The following is a 19,706-nucleotide window of genomic DNA, read 5'->3' on the forward strand; positions in this document are numbered from 1 at the left end:
CTCCAGTTGTGATAGAGTCAGTAACTTTGTTACCATTTTTCTCATAATCATCTAGGAAGGTCAGTGCTGCAGTCTGTCTCTATTTTTTGTGGTCTTCCATTAGAATTTTGGGAACCAACCTAGCACAAAATTTGTGGTAATCACACTTCTCTGCCACAGTTTCATGCACCAACCGCCATTAAATTTGGGGAAAGTGTTGAAAAAATTCCATAATTGTGAAATAAGAGTTTTCATGAATTTTTTCATTGATTTTCATAACCAGTTCATCAGTCTCAAGGCTACGCCTACCACTGCAGTCTTCATCGTGAACATTGGTATGGCCATTTTTAAAATCACTCAGCTTTTGTTCATTATTCCTTTTCCATACACATCACAGTTGCAATAAATTTCAGTTGGTTGGCAGCTTCCTCCCCCCCCCCCCAAAAAAAAAAAAAACAAAAAAAAACCCTGATCACAGAATAGAATGCGTCTCCCAAGTGGCAGGATTTTCTATTAACACATCACAGAAAACAAAGTAGCAGAGAGAAAAAACACACACTACCACTGCTGGATGTGTATAGAGTGTAGGAATGTTACGGTCCCAAGATGGCAGCTGTAGCTCACCCACCACCGCAATAGAACAAAATGTCTGTTACTTTCAGGATATCCCTCGCAGTTTTAATCACTATAATAGTTATTTCTTCTACATACCCATATTTCCAATGTGAATTTGAGTTCCCATTTTAAGTTTGAGATTAACTGTTTCAGCATATGCTCAGATGGAGGACCAGCTGACAGCTTTGGGAGAGCGCTGGGCGCATATATGCCAATGGACAGAAGATCGATGGGCGCAGCTGCAACATCAAGCAACAGTATGGGGTCCAGTTACAAAGAAGCTACAGTTTGTGCAGTCAGCACTTGATACCTGTGAAACACAGCTTAAAACAATGGAGGCTACACCATTAGAGGAGATGGGCCAGGTTATGGAAAGAGTTCGCACACTGCAGGTACATGCTATTTTTGGAACATTGTTGGAATGCATTAATTTATTGGACTATAGCTTGACCATAATTGTAAGAAACTGAACTGTTATATGTTTTTTTCATAATAAAAACATTTGAGAAAATTTGGAGTTGATTTTGGCTTGTCTGAAATTATGTTGTTTTGTGTGCATACACACTTTTGTGTGTGTATGAAGTACCTAAATTGTAGCATAAAATAGAATTGGCCTTAAATTAACAATTTTAGATCTCTTTTTCTGTTTATATTCACAGTTACATGTTTTCCTTTGTAGACAATCCGAGTTGAAATGGATGATCACCAGAAAAAAATCATTGCCCTTCAGGATTTAGCTCAAAAGCTGCAGGCCGGTTCTGCTACTGACAAAATTCTTGAAAAGATAGAAATGCTGCAGGACCGATGGGATGCTCTGATACAAATAATGGAAGTTCAAGGTCAACGTGTAAGTCTAATTTTGTGTACAAACTTCTTCAGTGTATGTATAGAAAAGCCAGTGTTAAATGATTTCCTTAAGAATATAGCAGTTGACTAACATATGGCTGTTAGTTGCAGAAATATTTATTACCCTACAGTAATTGCAAATCCTGTTCAATGTGGAAAATTGTTGTCTTGACACAGTTACATTAAAGTGTTTGAACAGTGTGTGTCATGAGTATACCATGTTAAATGATTCTTCTATTGCTGCTTAGTAAAACAACTTCATGTTTATAAGTGAAAACCACAAATATTTGGATGTTCCATAGTATTAACTTATTCAGTTAACTGGTTTTCGTTGTGCAAACTCTTCGAACCACGATGTCACATTTGACCATGCAATTACACAAGATGTCTACAGTAGGGTACATGGATTCCTGTGGGGAGGGGGGAGAGGGAGTGCTGTTAGTGCGGTAACCCCCTTGTAATAATAGTCTATGTACAGGTGTGGTTGGTTCTCCTAGAAATTGGATAAGTACTACACCATTCATGACCTTACACTGGCTGAATAAAGGGCACCAGAAGGAAGAACGGGTGTTTGCATGATGGTAGCATTGTAAGCCAAAAACCAGTAAACTAAATAAATTAATATTGTAAAATATCCACTTTTGGTGCTTTTCTTTTGTAATTTGTAGGTGTATGTGGTCCTCTAAGCTCTGAAGATATATGTTATTCATGTTTCTTGTTTGTGTATCTGTCCACTACACAAAACCACCACATTATGGTGAATGATTAGCTTTACCCATTCCATTCATCCAAAAATATTTATAGAACACTCTGAATTCCTCGCTGCAGAAAGTGCCAAAATATTTACCACGAATATTGTATCCCACTACACCGATATCAGGGACGTGCCTACCTTCTTTGTATTTCAGTGTCTTGTAGAAGATTTTCGCAGTTATTTATATTTTTTCTTTAGATGAATTTCTCACGAAACAAACTAGAGCATCAGCCTAACAGCTACATAATTATCATACAAGCTACACTGATATTTTAAAATGATATAACTTCCTCAGAAAAATAAAATGGAAACAATGCTAGCCTAGACAAAACAAGCAATTAGAAGATGTCATTTAGGAAAACTACATTTTATTTGTCTGTGTGAATGAATGAAACTTGAGAGAAAATAACAAGTGGCTACATATTGTTAAATAAGAGAACTTCTGCTTATTTCTCTGATTTTCTTCATTCAATTTTATTTTCTTCAGAAGAAAAAGTATTGAGATATTTGCATTGTTTTCTGATGAAAATTCATCACCCTACCTTCCAATCTGCACAATAATGCATTACATTTTTATTCATTATTTCTCCCCGATCTGCTCCCACCACTCCCTTTTTGCATAGTTTGGCTAGAAACCGGTACCATTATTCTGCTGCTTACTCAAAAAATGTATCAGTAAGGTTGATACATGTGTTTCTTATACATTGATATTTGATTAGTAAGGTATAATAATAATCAATCAAGTGGATTCACATTGTAGTATAATAATTCCTTGGTACTGATAAAACCTGAAATGTTAGGGTGTACCTTATTCATGCAGTTTTGTTTCCTTTCAAACAGATAAATAGCTCCGGATTTGAATTTAGCATAAAACCAATTGCTACTGAAAACAGGTCGGAAGTATCCTCTCAAGATGATGAATGGAGCAGGAGTTCTAATTTTACTTTGCAGTCTAGTCAAGAGGTAATGGTTTTACACAATTAAAATTTATATAAGTTTTGATTGATGCTGTTATTTTCAATAAATGCATATTGTTTGTTGGTGAATTTGTTGCTGGTTTCGTCATTCACCAACTAACATTAATGTCTGCAGAGTTCAGAAGATCCAACATGAATTAAAAAAATATGTAATGTGTTTCCAGATTCTACAACATGCAAGTCCAAAGAAACGTCGTCTCGCAACTGTTAATCGGCTTGAGTTTGATACAAAACTTGCACTTTTTCAAAAATGGTTGGACCATATTGAATCAAGGTTAGATACCTGTAAAGAAGGAAGTAGTTCTGAAGGCAGCACATTTAACAACTACAGTTTGGAAGAACAAATAGCAATTTATGAAGAAAGTCAGTCAGATATAGAGATTCATGAGGAAGATTATAAGCAGCTTGTAAGCCTTGCCAAAGTGATGATAAGGGAGCTGCAGATCCGTAAGTTACAAACTTTGCCTGAGGTTTCTCTCTTCTACAGTTTGACACCTTAAGAGTTAAAACCTTATTCATTCATTTGCATTTTTGACTGCTTGTCACCCCTATATCAACACATTTATAATAATATGAAAACCTACTTAACAATTGTCATCTTAAACTTGTGCAATGATATGAACATGATGATTATTGATATTTCCAAAGTTGTCTTTTCTATACTGTAATATCAGTTAAGTGATAACTGTACAAACATTAAAATATCTTAAGGATCATCAGCTGATTGGCCAGAAACAATCGTAGAACTTACACAATAATTAGGCATAATACAGTATTGCCACCATCTGGTGTAATGATACATTGACCTCTGGATTGGTAATGTTAGTGTTTCCAGCATAAAATAAACTTGGTACAGAGAAGAAACAACATAGCTGCTTCTTGTTTAACAACAACAGAGTGCATTTGTTACGTCTGATTCTGGTAGTGCCATAAGCTTCCAAAACATCATGTTGTGAGGTCTATTAAGGTCTCTGACCAAGCAACCTACAACTTTCCAGGAATTCATTACTTAAGAAAAAATTTATGATCCAATACAATTTCAGTTTACTTACATTCCAGTAATCATTGTTTCAATCATTAGCTTTTTCATGTGTTGGTGAAAATTATGTTTTTTATATTTTTAATTGTACTAATTATTTCTCACATAATTTAATGGAACAATTATCACCTTTTCATTGTAAGAATTTAGTTCAGCTGATATTTGTATGTAGAAGCAAATATTTACATGTTCTCACTATGCATCTGAAGCCTCTGCAGGCACTGACATGGGACCAGTTTATTTATGTTTCTGTCTCCTCCTCAGTTTTAGCATCTTGAAGGCAACACAATCATGATGTATACATTATCCTGTTGTACAGAATAAAGAATCTGTGGGACATGAGAACATGTTCTAAGGCCATATGAAACATCAGATTTATGCACAGTCATGTCTCGTGAGCAAATTCCGGTGCGTCCTCCATGTACCCATTCCACTCCCTTCTAATAACTAATTTCCATTTAGTGTAGGGAGGGCACTAGGAAAGTCCAGAAAGGCATTGAAGTTGGTCTCATAACCAGCATAATAGGCCAGGAAGCTATAGGATTCCAGTCAACCACTTACATGTAATACATCAGAGGCAGTCATATGGTTAGTTATGTGTATGAGAAAGGCTCATAATTAATTTTCTCCTTGAACTATTCTACATCCAGATCAAGTATTCATTTCCATGTTCAGTGCAGAGCCACAGGATGTTTGTTGTCAATTATCATAAAAGTGACAATTCAGTGGAATCTGCGTGGGTGTTTTAACCAGGATCATAAGATTCTACCAGAATCATTTGGGGGAGTTTACACTGCCTAATTCAGAACAGTAGGCCCTACTTTTTGCCTTAGTTTTGAATTCATAATTTATTATTATTATTATTGTTGTTGTTGTTGTTGTTGTTGTTCTTGTTGTTGTATTTCGTAGATGTATTATTTTTATTATTATTATTGTAGAAAATGAACAAACTGATGCAGAAGAAAAAATTGTAAATGACTTGGAAACAAGATGGCATGGTGTACAACAGTTACTACAACACCACAGGCAAACTATAGATTTTATGAACGATAGAAAACTCTTTTATAATGAAGTTCTCAGTTTAGAATTGCTGTTGGAAGGTTATGAGAAATGGCTCGAATCTCCAAAAATGTCAGTGAGTCTTGCGCATCAGCTTGAACAATGCAGGGTGAGTAACAGCTACAGAAACACAAATATTTGTGTTATATTGTATTACTATTTTTCCCAGTTGCATATAATTTAAAATTGTACTTACATCTTATCACTTTTAAAAGTCAAAAGTTTGACTAACTAAAACTTTTCAATCGAGGATGATATTATATTTTCGAGTATTATCACTCAAATAGTCCTTGGTGTATTTTCCTGTAATCTCAAAATTCTTTCATTGATTCTGTGTGTTATTTGATTCTCTCCAACTTGTAGCAAAATAATTTATCTCAATGGTAGACAGTTGCTTGCTAACATCATTGTGAGCTCTTAGTTTATGGCACTAAAATCAGAATGTGAAACAACCACAGTCCAAATTACTGGCAACAGTAGTCATTATTATAGAGCATGCAGGTGTTAAGAGAAAGAAATTATGTAGTCTTATGTCATTATCTTGTTTTGGATTTCTCTGTGTTCTCTAGGGTAGCCGATGGCTTGCAGGGAAGCAGCAAGTCTATGGGGAGAGGAATGTGGGATGGAGAAACAGCTGGCATATGGGATAGAAATGTGACACACAGGCACCAGAGCTGATGATTTATTTAATTTATAGGTTCTTCCATTATGTCTTGGCAGAAAAAATCCATATTTAAATTTGAGTAACAAGTACACTTTTTTTTCCTATTAACTTTTGTCTATTTCAAACTAGTTTTTAGCTTATTAGGCCATCTTCAGGAAACAACTGTCTAGCATCTGAAAGGGACACAAGTTCTTAGGTAATCAAACTGTGGTGTCACCGCCAGACACCACAATTGCTAGGTGGTAGCCTTTAAATCGGCCACGGTCCATTAGTATACGTCGGACCCGGGTGTTGCCACTATCAGTGATTGCAGACCGAGCGCCGCCACACGGCAGGTCTAGAGACACTTCCTAGCACTCGCCCCAGTTGTACAGGCGACTTTGCTAGTGATGGTTCACTGACAAAATACACTCTCACTTGCCGAGACGATAGTTAGCATAGCCTTCAGCTACGCCATTTGCTACGACCTAGCAAGGCGCCATTACCAGTTACTATTGATGCTGTAAAACATGTACCGTCAAGAGCGATGTTCACCATTTATGGATTAAGGTTAAGTATTCCACAGCTACGTCCTTGTTTGCTAGTCTAATTTCCTTGACCTGTTCCAGACCTCACGCCAGCCTGCGTGAGCTAAAACGCGTGCCTTTCGGCTTCCTCTCATAGTGGGTTGGCTCTCTTGCCAATCTACAACACAAACATTGTACGCAAAGATATAATCACTTGCATAGAGTGTTGTGCATCAAACTTGTTTTTTAATGTTGAAATGCACTTTACATGATGGACAATGTTAAGCATAATAAATAATTAGACAACATTGTATTACAGGTTAAATGGTTATAATATTAAATTTTGTGAGGTCAGACATTGGCTGATTAACTGTTAAACTGAGCACTCTTCATTTATGTTGTGCGACAAACATGTTTTTTAACATTGTAAACTAAACTTTAGGCAATGGACACTGCCTAAAGTTTAGTTTACAATGTAAGAAAAACATGTTTGTTGCACATTAATGAGGAGTGCTCAGTTTAAGAGTTAATCAGCCAGTGTCAAGACATCCCAAAATTAAACATTGTAACCATTTAACCTGTAATATTGTGTCGTTTAATTATTTATTGTGTTTAACAGTGTCCATTGTGTAAAGTGTAATTTCAATGTTAAGAAACAAGTTTGATGCACATCACTCTATGCAAGTGATTGTTTCTTTGTCTATAATCTTTGATTACCTAAAAACTAGTGCTGTGTCAGAAGCTAGTGACTTGCTTCTTGAAAAGGGCCTAATAAGCCAAAAACTAGTTTCAAAATAACAAAAATCAGTAGAACAAAAACAGTGTACATGTTATTCAACCTTAAATAGAGCTAATGAATTTGTGGAGAGTATGATGACAATCACATGGAGTGGGTTGAGAGGGAGTGGCAGGACACAGGAAGAGGGGCTGTAGGGTAGAGGGTGTTACTATGGTAGATTTTTGGAGATTGAGATAGGAGGATTACAGGAGCATTGTATATGTTGCAAGGATGACTCCAATTTGCATAGTTCAGAGAAGCTGGTGCTGGGGGAAAGGATCCTGATGGCACAGATTTCGGTGCAGCCATTGAATTTGAGCATGTTGTGCTCATAGCATGTTCTGCCAACGGGTGGTCAACTCTGCTCTCAGCCACAGTTTGGTGGTGGCTATTCATTCTGATGGATAGCTAGTTGGTGGTCATGCTCACATAAAATGCTGTGCAGAAATTGCAATAGAGCTGCTATATGACATGGCTGTTTTCACATGTGACACAACCTCTTATGTGTGGCATAAGCTTGTGATGGAACTACAATAGGATGTGATGGGTGGGTGAATTGGGCAGGTATTGCACCTAGGTCTTGCACAGAAATATGACCCCTGAGGCAAGGGATTGGGGTAGGTTCGGTGCAGAGATGGTCCAAGATGGTGTGTAGGTTGGGTGGATGGTGGAATACTGCTTTAGGAGGGATGGGAAGGATTGTGGGTAGGATGGCGCTCATTGCGTTGACTATCTATTATTATGCACTGAAAAGAGTAACAACCTACTCATGAGGCTTTACATCTTGCCAAAAATGGTATTTTGCCACCTACCCATCCTACACAATGTCCTGGTCCATCCCTATGCCACTCCCACATCCAGCCCTTGCCACAGGCAGACCCTTCTGCAAGACCTGCCCAATTTTCCCACCCAGCGTGTGCTACTCTAGTCCTGTCACAGGCTTATCCTATCCTATCAGAGGCAATGCCTCATGTGAAAGCAGCCTTGTCATACACCAACTCTACTGCCATTTCTGCACAGCATTTTGTCTGTGCATTACCATTAACCAGCTGTCCACCAGACTGAATGGCCACCACCAAATTGTGGCCAAGAGCACAAACAAACTCCCTCACTCTGGTGGTTGCCTGTCATATTCCTATCTTGTGTGTCTGCTGTCTCCCTCAAAGCCATCAGTTACTCTTCCCGAAACACTCCCCTCACTTCCTGTCACATTCTCCATCTATTTACCCCATCATACACAACCTCTCACCTCAACCTACTTGCTGAAGTCACAAATACAGTCAGTGGAATGTGCAAATGACTAGTTCAAAGTGCTGTATATGACTGAGACTGGCACACATTTTGGAGCAAGATGGAAACCCTGAATACTCGACATCTCCAGCCTTCTTAATAATTAACACAAAGTGAAAAGTCTATGACAGTCCTCCATATTTTTTGATGTATTTGATCAACAGAGTTTTTTTTTTTTTTTTGTAATTTATAATTATTAAAATTTGCTCCAGGCTAAACTCAAAACTCTAAAGTCCAATGAAGAGCGCTTCACAAAGTTGAAAAAGAGATCAGCTGAGCTCTCTGCAAATGAAACTGCAGGACCTTATGCTGAAGATATTGATGCTGATGCAGACAAAGTTCTTCAGAGATGGAACAGTTTATTGTTGAGGTAATGGAAGAGAGCTTTTAATTCTATAAAAAGAAAAAGTGTGCACATTTCAGTATTTTGACTTGTGTTGCTGATTTCCAACATGCATTATTATTTAGGCTGACTGAAAAACAGACTGAACTAACCAGCGCCATTGATAGAACACCACCCAAGAAGTATCTTGAAGCAAAAGAAGCACTGATGAAATGGGTGCACAATGTTGAAGGTGTGCTGCTTTCAGAACATGCTGTTGTGTCTGATATTACCACAATGGAGGACCAGCTTCAGAAGTTCAGGGTAACATATTTCTACATTCTATTTTTATTAATGTAATTTTCATCCAAACAGCATTGCTTGGAACAGTCTTACACCTTCTTTTAAATTTGTACTACTACACACCTCTATTATAACACACACTCATAGCAAATGGCAATTCAGGAACATGGTCCGCATGAAGTTTTTTTGTCTGTTTCTAATATTATCTTCAAAATTTAGTCCAGAAACAAACAATAGTGACTGTTTTGTTTATATAACGGCAGCTGAGTTGTAACTAACTTGACCTGGAACTGCATTTTGGAAGTCTTGTAACATTTCTTCTTTGATCATCCTCTTGCTACTGATGGATTTGATGAACATTTTTAAAATAAAGTACACAGCTTTGCAACTATCCATTATTGATCTCTGCATGTTTATTGACTCACAGTGTTCACCTGTTCTCTGATTATCTTTGTAACATGTGAGAAATCAATGTTGGACACAGATCAGTAAGTAACACTAATTAACAAACATTTTCAATGTTCACTAGTGGTGGTCTAAAATATTACTTTACCTAGCTCTGGCATAATATCTTTACTGTTTGAATGTTGAAACATAGATTATGCAAAAGTTCACAGCTAGGTCCTTACTGACACACGCAAAGAAACTGTACATTTTTTACTTCATGGTGGTTAAACACAAACTGACTGAAATTTGCATGATGAAGCATAAACCAAAAACTACATGATGTTTACAATGTCACTAGCAGACCCACATAGTACAAACTAAACTGAAAACTACATAATGGGATGTAGACCGTTCGCATAATAACTGTTAGATTCTGATGGACTTGATAACATATTGTCAAATAGATAGATAGTTACATTTTGATACTTAAACACAGAGTGACACAGGCTTTGTGTACTTGCACCTACTTACAGGTGTGCATGATATGGAAAAATACAATTGTTTGAATTATATATGTACTACATTGTAAGTATTTACATACAGATCTAGAAATTTAAAAGGGACGAAGACACAATAGACAGTGATGTAAGTTTGTTCAACTAACAGCAGTACAATTAGAAAATGACAAAATAGTGCAGTTCATTGTTAAAGGAGATTCCCACAATTTGCTAGAAATTCTTGAGAAAGTGAAATTTTCTGATTGGAATAATGAACAAATTAACAAGCCGATTTAATGAAAACTGGTAACTTTTGGAAACAAAAAAATTGAGGGTATAAAACTATGCTACTAAATTTTGAATAAATTACATTTTAAGATGTGACCATTCTAGAACATGAAAATTTTGAGTATGCATATCTGTTAAAATTAATAGTTTTCGGAAAAAATGAAATGTTTTTGAAAAAAATTTCATCATCCCTTGGTTTGCATGTATAGCAAATCACAAATATTTCTCTGAATAAAATATTTGCTGGTGAACTAACTATAGTACAGTCATCAGTAATTTGAAAATTATACAGTGAATAATAAAGTTTTACACATCACTGCTTGAATAAGAAATTCTATACTGTTGTACACGTATTATTAATAAAATGAGATCAGAAGAGGAAAAAATGTTAACATTAGGAGTGGTATATGAATAAGTAAGATATTCCAACATTGCTCTGTAACACAATTCCATTATTGTTACCTATAATGAACACTATGAGAAGAGGAGAGCAGTTACCAAATGTACAATATCTCAACAATTGTAGCTAAATGTTCAATGCATACTCAGAAAAAGTGTGACTGATTAGCAGTCATGTCAAGTGGTACACTTCTGTTTCTCATGTGAATCCCACACTGTTTGCCTTCATATGTGTAAATTACTAGAACAACTGTTGCTGGATTGTCATTACTTGCATGTTTCTTTTACAACCACAATTGGGGCACTTTACCTATCAGACCACCAGTATTGGCTGAAAAAAATGGATTTTTTGGAAAAATTTGCTTGTTTTGGTTAGCTGTAGTCAAATTTTGAACATTCTTTCTCATTATGCACATTGGAATATATATTCTACACATAAGTTTAACATAATCTGCAAATAATTTATGTTGTACATGTAAGTGTGTTCTTGACATGCAGAATATACTGTTTACTGTATACAGTTGAAACATATACCATTGTAAATGATGTGTGTTATAAAATGAAAACCACTGCACTCTTCTATTTGAAGTAATCTCCTGTGGGGCACACTAGAAAAATAAGAAAGTGTAACAAAGTTTCTAGGAAATTTGTAAAGGCGTCAGTTTGAGAATAGTTTCATACGTATAGATATGTCATGCAGTTACAGTTACAGTGAAATGACAGAATTTGTGTGTAGTGAATATGCTACACTCTCTCAGGAATCTGCCTTTTTATTATCTTATTGGACAAAATATTTGTTTCACGTGGGTATGAACATTTAAGTCAGAATACAAGACTGACTGTGGAGAGCAAAGTGAGAGGCTGTGAAATGTGACTGCATATTTGGTGTAAAGCAATATTGAAGCAACTAATAAATGTATAATGATGGTGATAATATTTGATAATGATGATGAAATGAAAAAGAATTGTTATTTGCTGGGTACCATATGTAGCAAATTTCATGATGAGAACATTCAAAAATTGATTTAATGTTATAAGGTGTTGTACTGGATAGAAGTAGTAGATACATACTTGCATGGACATTAAGAAACATCGTGTTAAAAAAAGCATAACTTGCTTATGGAATGACCTTCATAATTGCACCGAAATTAAGTCCTGTGTGGAACCTTAGGTAATATAATATGGAATGCTAAACGGAACTCATTATTAGTAAAAAAAATATTTATCATACAGGAACTACAAAACACCATTGATGAACAGCAAGACAGTTTCGAGTACGTGAACAAAACTGGGCAAGAGCTGATACAGCATGCTGGTTCAGAAGCACAGAGTCAAAGATTAAGGGAAGAGCTCCAAGACCTAAATACACGGTGGAGTGATATCCCAGCCATCTTAGAGGAAAGGCAGTGCAGACTTACGAAAGGTAAGTAATTCATTATTATTATTAATATTATCATCTGAGACACTCAAAAAATATGACCCATGCAAACCACACTTAGGTTGACAAAAAAACGTAGCTTTCCATTACTTTTACAGTGAAAATAAGCTGAGGAAAAATCAAAAGTTTGAAAGCAATGTACTAAAAAAAATTACAAGAACTATGCCAGAAATGAAAAAAAACTAACACTGATAATGGTACAGACAAACCAGGTGCCACATTAAAGTAAAGTAGGAAGAAAGGGAAGAAATTATTTCTCCAAAATAAAACCGTTAATTTGTTGGAAGATTTGTCAACATACACTGCCGGGGGGGGGGATTTGGTACACCTGGAAAGATGACATCGATTTTCATCTGATGATGGCATATGCCAACTGGAGGATAGTAGATGTACTGATAATGGTTTCAATGTCACCTGCAAACAGATAGCATAGCTACCATAGCATCATCTGTGTCAATCCTTTAATAGGAAATGCTCACAGCCAGAAGGCAGAAGGCTCAGTATGGTGTAAACTTGTGAAGCAAGTGGGCAACCATGCCACGGAGAAACACTTGTGCTCCTTACAGCCAACTGAGCGAGTTTGAAAGGGGTGAAATTGTGGCCTTCCAAGTGGCAGAGTGGTCCTTTTGGAGAATTAATACCAAAGTTGGATGTGCTCTGTGAGTTGTTCAAAGATACTGGTATCAGTGATCATGTGAACATTCTCATACCCTCAGATGAGGTTCTGGATGTCCATGCAGCACAGATGCCCACCAGGATGCCCCCAGGCAGCAGTGGCAGATCATACAGCTACCACAGCACAGGTAAGAGGGCTTGTGAGCCTAAACATGTCTACACAAACTGTTGTGAAGTGGTTATTAGTAGTGGGACTACAGACACACACAACTCTAGCTCATCTTCCACTCACGCCATGGCATTGACATTGCATGACTCAACTGGTGCCATCAGAGGATCACTTGGAAGATGGAATGATGTGCCACAGTTTTCAGCAATGAAGGTAGATTCTGCCTGCATGCAAGTGACAGTCATTTGCACATACAATGTAGACTTGGTGAGTGCTGTATTGGAAAGTGTATTTTTCCAAGACATACTGGTCACACCCAGGCTATCTGGTCTGGGGAGCGCTAAGCTACAACTCTTGTTCACCTTTGGTGTTTCTGGTGGGGACAGTAACCAGCACTAGTTACATGTCTTGTTCACCTTTGGTGTTTCTGGTGGGGACAGTAACCAGCACTAGTTACATGTAGAATGTTTTTGGACCCATTATTTTGTTGTTCTTGCAACAGGAGGGTGGTGTGTTGTTCCAACAGGATAATACTTGCCCACACACTACCTGTGAAACTCAATGTGCTCTTTAAGATGTGCAGCAACTTTCCTGGCCATAAAAATATCCAGACTTGTCTCCAATTGAGCATGTGTGAGATATGATGGGATGAGAAGTGACTTGTGCTACTGGTCAACAAACAACTCTTACAGATTTATGTGAATAGGTCAAGCAGGCACGATATAACGTATCCCAGGATGGTATTCACCATCTGTATGATTAACTGGATGCCCGAGTCAGCACCTACACTGTGTACTAATTTGGGTGTTTCACCTGTGCAGTAGCCACCAGAAAGATCGCGGGAGGCGCACATTGGCACGGCACGTCACGGACGGTAGTTGCCGCAAGTAGAGTCCCGTCCACTGTCCTCCAGCAGCACGGGCCGGGCCCAATCAGTGAACATCGGGCAGGCCTAGGACACAGTCCCGGTCTACGCTAAGAGTAGTGCGACGTAAACATGAACAGTGTTACTACAACCTGTGTTCTTGATCTGTAAATGTAACCATTTCACGTACCCCATATGCACTGTTGCAACAATAAATCTTGAGTGACTTGAAAACCCTGAAAAGGGTGTCTTCACTTTTATTCCAGCAATGTTTATTACAAGAGACAAAATCAATAAGAGTAGTTGAAGTTTGTATAATTTTAGATTAACAGAATTTATGCGGGTAAAAGACATAGAATATTAATTGGTCACTATTTATCTAGAAGATAAGTGCATAATTCAGTCTGTCACAGCACTAAAGAACATCACTGCTCATGCTGTTTGTGCACTCATACCTGCTTTGCCCTTTAGTCTACAATTTCCCACTACTGTTTCCATGCAGATGAGACTTGAAGCATTTGGTTGATGAGAAAGATACAAGAGGATGCATATGAAAAAATGAAAAGTAGGTCTGTTGAGATAATATGTCATTGTATTTTATTACACAAAAATTTTGTGTAAAGAAAAAGCTTGATGGAGAAATATTCTTTTAGGATTCATACATTTTTGTATTAGGAACTAATGATGAAATATAGAGACATAGAATATGTAGCAATGTGGGAGAGCAGTCACAAATTTGAGCCAAGAGAATGAGTAAGTGAATGAGTGAGTGAGATTATGTAATAGGAATGTACCAAGCAGTATGTTGAATGATTCAGAAGCTAAACTCTCATTTAACAGAAGTTAAGTTCATATTCCACACAAGCCATTTTGACTCACGTTATCAATGGCTTCTTTAAATTATTTGAGGGAATGTCACAATTACTTTTTCAGTGTCTCATGGCTAATTTTTCTCTAGGTCCTTCAATATTTAGCTAACATTGCCGCTCATTTGGTGGGACCAGAAGGTGTACAGATACAGCATTAAAGAACTGGAGACAATATAAAGGTGTAGTGGCTTTTAGACACAAAAAGCTTGTTCTAATATAGTGTGAAATCAGTTACAGTGTAGTGCATATGAATGAAGACATTGAAGACATAACTGTACTTGAACGAACAGTGGCAAATAAATAGATGAAAACTACTGAAAGTTCATAAGTGGAAAATTAAGGAAAGTTCAAAGTAAGTATAATAAATAAATAGAGAGGAAAGTGCCAGGCAGAAAAAAACAACAAAAAAAGCAGTGCGCAAATAGATGGTTAGTTACATTTTCCAAAGTAATTTCTATGATGTACCATAGTGACTCAGAATGATTCAGTTTACTCATCTTTCTAGTGTGAGACATCAGCACGGAAAACACAGGACTGGACAGAAAATATAAAGGAAAAGGTGGAAAGAAGACATTGAATGAAATAAAATTTTTATCACTTACTAATTTCACTTCTGCTAAAACTTTGTGTGTGGCATGTAAAAATGATGTATCACAAAGTGATTCAGAGTATGTGATGAACTACAAGTATCCCCATAACTAAATACATATCACGGTACTCAAATGAAATGAGTTTACACAGTCCCCCTCCCCAATTAGGTCCCTACTTAATGAAGTCCTCTGGTGCTCAGATCAGCCTCATTATTACCTTGTTATCAGCAAATTTGTTACTGACTGGTAACACATAATTGAAGGAGTGAGTATAATCTCTCATTGTTGAATGGGTGAGGCATTGGGATGTCAAGAGACACATACAAGACTGAAATAGTCCCATTGTTTTTGGGCAATGATTTTTCTCAGAGCTAATAGACAACAAAAAGAACATGCATATGGTGACATTTTCCTGGCTGGATACATTAGATACACACCCAGATGTTAATTACCTGAACTGGCCATTTCAGTCATAAAACTCACTTTGTATTAAATTAATATTCTAAATATTATGTAACTTGTTTCTCATTTGTTTAAGATGTTGAAACATTGCGCCAGTTTAATGATGAGATGGATGGTCTCAATTCGTGGCTGCAAGAAGTTGAAACTTTTCTACAAGCAGATGATGCCATACCAATTGGTGAATTAGAGACATTAGAAGCCCAACTGGAACAGTCCAATGTAAGTTAATATACTGTGATAGCCCTATGAAAATTCCAGTATACTTCTGAGTCAAAGATTGTAACTAGTTTAATGAATCTCTTGTAACAGGCTCTTCAGGATGATGTGGAAACACTTCAGCCAAATTTCAACAAAATAAAAACCACAGCAGAGAAGCTTTTGGACAATGCAGAACCTGCCTTTGCAGAACAACTGAAATTACAATTAGAAGCCTTAAGCAAGAAATGGGAGAAAGTAACCGGAGACTCAAAACAACAAAATACTGCACTGAAAGAGGCATTAGAAAAGACCAGAAAGGTATATGCTTTTAACGTTTTACATGCTTCACATGCAGTTAATCTCTCAACACATTCATAAGCTTGAAGATCTGTATGTATATTTTTTCTACTAGGTGATCAGTGGTGTTGAAGATTTCAAGGCTTGGCTTTGCAAACTTGAGACTGAAATACCACCATCACCTTTAGTCAACTCCTCAACAGAACTTTACCAGATGAAAGGAAGATACCAACTTCTTAAAGATAAGGTTGATAGCAGGACAGAAGATTTTCGCAACCTGAATGAAATGGGTATGTGATTATAAGTCATTTCTTTATCTCTTGCAGCTTTGTTCTGTGTGAAAGTCTTGAAATGTATGTGTTAGTGTCAGATTGTGCTCATGTGCTTCAAAGGAGATTGCGTAAATTTGTTTTAACATCACATCCAGAATGTCTTATAATGCAGTAACTTACCTTCTCAGTGCATAACATTACAATAGCTACAAGATATGCAAGTCCGCCTTCATAGCTGAGTGGTGAGTGAAGATGGCTGCTGTGAGAAGGACCTGGGTTCAATTGCGGGTACTACCAAGAATTTTTTGTCAGTGGGAGGACTGGTATGGGATGCACTCAGCTTTGTGATACCAATTGAGAAGCTGCTTGACATAGAGGTAGTGGCTCAACGGTCTGGAAAGTTTTTAAAGGGACTGGGAGAGCAGTGTGCTGACCACTAGCCCCCCATACCACATCCACATGACACCACAAGGTAGAGGAAGGCACAGCCTTCACAGCCAGAACTCATATGTATACATACTAGATGTGCAACACCTGCATCTATCCATTGTTACAATTAATCACTCTTTAGCAGTTCAGCTTTCATATACAGTAATACATAAAATAAATCACCTGAAGATGAAACCACAAAATTTTATGTGCAGTGCAAATTTCAAAAGTGTAACAACATATTGCAAAGATAATTACATGTGGTTAATAAAAAAACTGAAATATAATTTGTTCATAACAGTGTCATCCCAAAAATGAACCAGTATGTGTAAATTGTTATTTATGCATTTTTTCTCTCTGAACTTGCAGTAAAATGTGACAATCATCCACTTATTTAACAGTTGTGTGTGTAATAATCTAACCCTCCAATTCCATTCTCGATAGCAGAGATTTAGCCACTACTGGCTTGCTGGACCTGACGTAGTTTCATCAGAGCCCCATTCGCCATCACTTTTCATGGTTCCTGTAGGACCTCCACAGTTACTTCAGGGCATATACAGTCCCCACTGTACTTTGCCCCAACAGGCAATCCTCTAATTCATGCCACCGTCAATCATCCATGATGTGGCCAAGGGGTTGGACTGATATATGTCTCAGAGATCTGAGTAATGAAAGGAAGAGAGAAGCAAAATACAAGCTACTGAGATGAAATTCTAGAGAAACTTTTGGAATGACAAAGATGGACAGGTTAAAAAATGAAAGGGTCAGAGACTTGCTGAAAGAAGAACCATTACAGGATAGGATAGCGGAATCCAGGCTTAGATGATATGGGTATGTTAACTGAATGGAGGGGAAGATGACACCCAGGAGCATACACAAGATGAAAGGGAAGGGGAAAAGACCAAGAGACAGTTGGCTGGAAGGAGTCAAGGACAGTGTGTAAAAGAAAGGACAAGACTGGATCAGGGTAGGGACAGAAATATGGTGGGAAGACAGAAAATCATGAAGAGGCTTAGGTTCCAAATGGACCCATTCAGCAGCTGAAAACTGTACATAATTACGATGTGCAATAATGGATTCATATAACAAAAAAAACTTGAAACTGGTAACACAGACTAATACAAAGTGTGTATGGAGAGAAGTACAATAATTATTTTTGGACTCCTATTGGTTCCAACCTGTTAGGACCAGTTGGTTTTTTGTGTGGGTGGGAGAGGATGATGCTCTTAGCTTTCTTGTGCTCTCTGGCTCAGTCTGCTTCAGTCTCTTGGGAGCATAAATATCACTACTCCTTCAAATATTTTGATAGTACATGTCCCTGTCTTGCAATTTGCAATGAGTGTTAACACTCGAACAATGGTGTACGATCAAGTTCTCTAATAAACGCAACAAAAGTCTTGTCAACAACAAGCTGGCAGTTAATTAGTAGACATCTCTGGGGTTTGTTCCATGGCCATTCCTAAAATTTTTATTGTCAGTTACCATTTCCTTCACCTATGGCAGTCTTTGTTTAGTGAAAAGTGGGGGTTTTGATTTTGGTTCAGAGACAACTATAACTGATTGGGTAAGTCAGTTCAGAGGCTGGATGAAAGCAAGAGCATACCACCAGTGAAAGGAATGTGCCTAGTAAAAAAAGAAACCTTTAGGTTGATGTCAAAATTATTACACTATGTGATCAAATGTATCCGGACACCTGGCTGAAAATTACTTACAAGTTTGTGGCACCCACCATTGATAATGCTGGAATTCAGTATGCTGTTGGCCGACCATTAGCCTTAATGACAGCTTCCACTCTCGCAGGCATACATTCAGTCAGGTGCTGGAAGGTTTCTTGGGGAATGGCAGCCCATTCTTCACGGAGTGCTGCGATGAGGAGAGGTGTTGCCTAGCATGAAGTCAGCATTCCAAAACATCCCAAAGGTGTTCTATAGGATTCAGGTCAGGACTCTTTGCAGGCCAGTCCATTACAGGAATGTTATTTTCGTGTAACCACTCCATCAGGCCGTGAATTATGAACAGGTGTTCAGTTGTGTTGAAAGATGCAATCGCCATCCCGGAATTTCTCTTCAACAGTGGGAAGCAAGAAGGTTCTTAAAAACATCAATGTGGGCTTGTGCTGTGATAGTGCCATGCAAAACAACCAGGGGTGCAAGCCCCCTCCATGAGAAACACGATCACACCATAACACCACCAGTTCCGAATTTTACTATTGGCACTACACATGCTGGCAGATGACGTTCATCGGGTATATGTCATACCCATATCTTGCCATCAATTCACCACATTGTGTACTGTGATTCATCATTCCACACAATGTTTTTCCACTGTTCAGTTGTCCGATTTTTATGCCCCTTACACCACGTGAGGTGTCGTTTGGCATTTACCGGCATGATGTGTGGCATATGAGCAGCTGCTCGACCATGAAATCCAAGTTTTCTCACCTCCCGCCTAACTATCATATTAATTGCAGTGGATCCTGATGCAATTTGAAATTTCTGTGTGATGCTCTGGATAGATGTCTGCCTATTACACATTACGACCCTCTTCAAGTGTTGCAGTCTCTGTCAGTTATCAGATGAGGTCGGCCTGTACGCTTTTGTGCTGTACATATCCCTTCACATTTCCACTTCACTATCATTGGAAACAGTGGACCTAGGGATGTTTAGGAGTGTGGAAATATCATGTACAGACATATGACACAAGTGACACCCTATCACCTGACTATGTTAGAAGTCCCTGAGTTCCGTGGAGTGCCCCATTCTGCTATCTCACAATGTCTAATGATTACTGAGGTTTCTG

General features: G+C 37.7%; 1 protein-coding gene across 1 annotated transcript in view; it reads left to right on the forward strand.

Moving 5' to 3' along the window:
* Positions 1-19,706, forward strand: part of LOC126183923 (dystrophin, isoforms A/C/F/G/H-like) — a gene marked incomplete at its 5' end in the record, with an annotated part of 927,096 nt that overhangs the window by 101,570 nt on the left and 805,820 nt on the right. Inside the window, 11 exons of the mRNA XM_049926269.1 lie at positions 748-986; positions 1,274-1,441; positions 3,035-3,157; positions 3,336-3,618; positions 5,149-5,378; positions 8,720-8,877; positions 8,976-9,153; positions 11,937-12,126; positions 15,788-15,930; positions 16,021-16,227; positions 16,322-16,496. Of these exons, the coding sequence (XP_049782226.1) occupies positions 748-986; positions 1,274-1,441; positions 3,035-3,157; positions 3,336-3,618; positions 5,149-5,378; positions 8,720-8,877; positions 8,976-9,153; positions 11,937-12,126; positions 15,788-15,930; positions 16,021-16,227; positions 16,322-16,496 (2,094 nt within the window). The remainder of the gene's footprint in view (positions 1-747; positions 987-1,273; positions 1,442-3,034; positions 3,158-3,335; positions 3,619-5,148; positions 5,379-8,719; positions 8,878-8,975; positions 9,154-11,936; positions 12,127-15,787; positions 15,931-16,020; positions 16,228-16,321; positions 16,497-19,706) is intronic.

Source organism: Schistocerca cancellata, chromosome 4, assembly GCF_023864275.1.
Source record: "Schistocerca cancellata isolate TAMUIC-IGC-003103 chromosome 4, iqSchCanc2.1, whole genome shotgun sequence".
Classification (NCBI taxonomy): domain Eukaryota; kingdom Metazoa; phylum Arthropoda; class Insecta; order Orthoptera; family Acrididae; genus Schistocerca; species Schistocerca cancellata.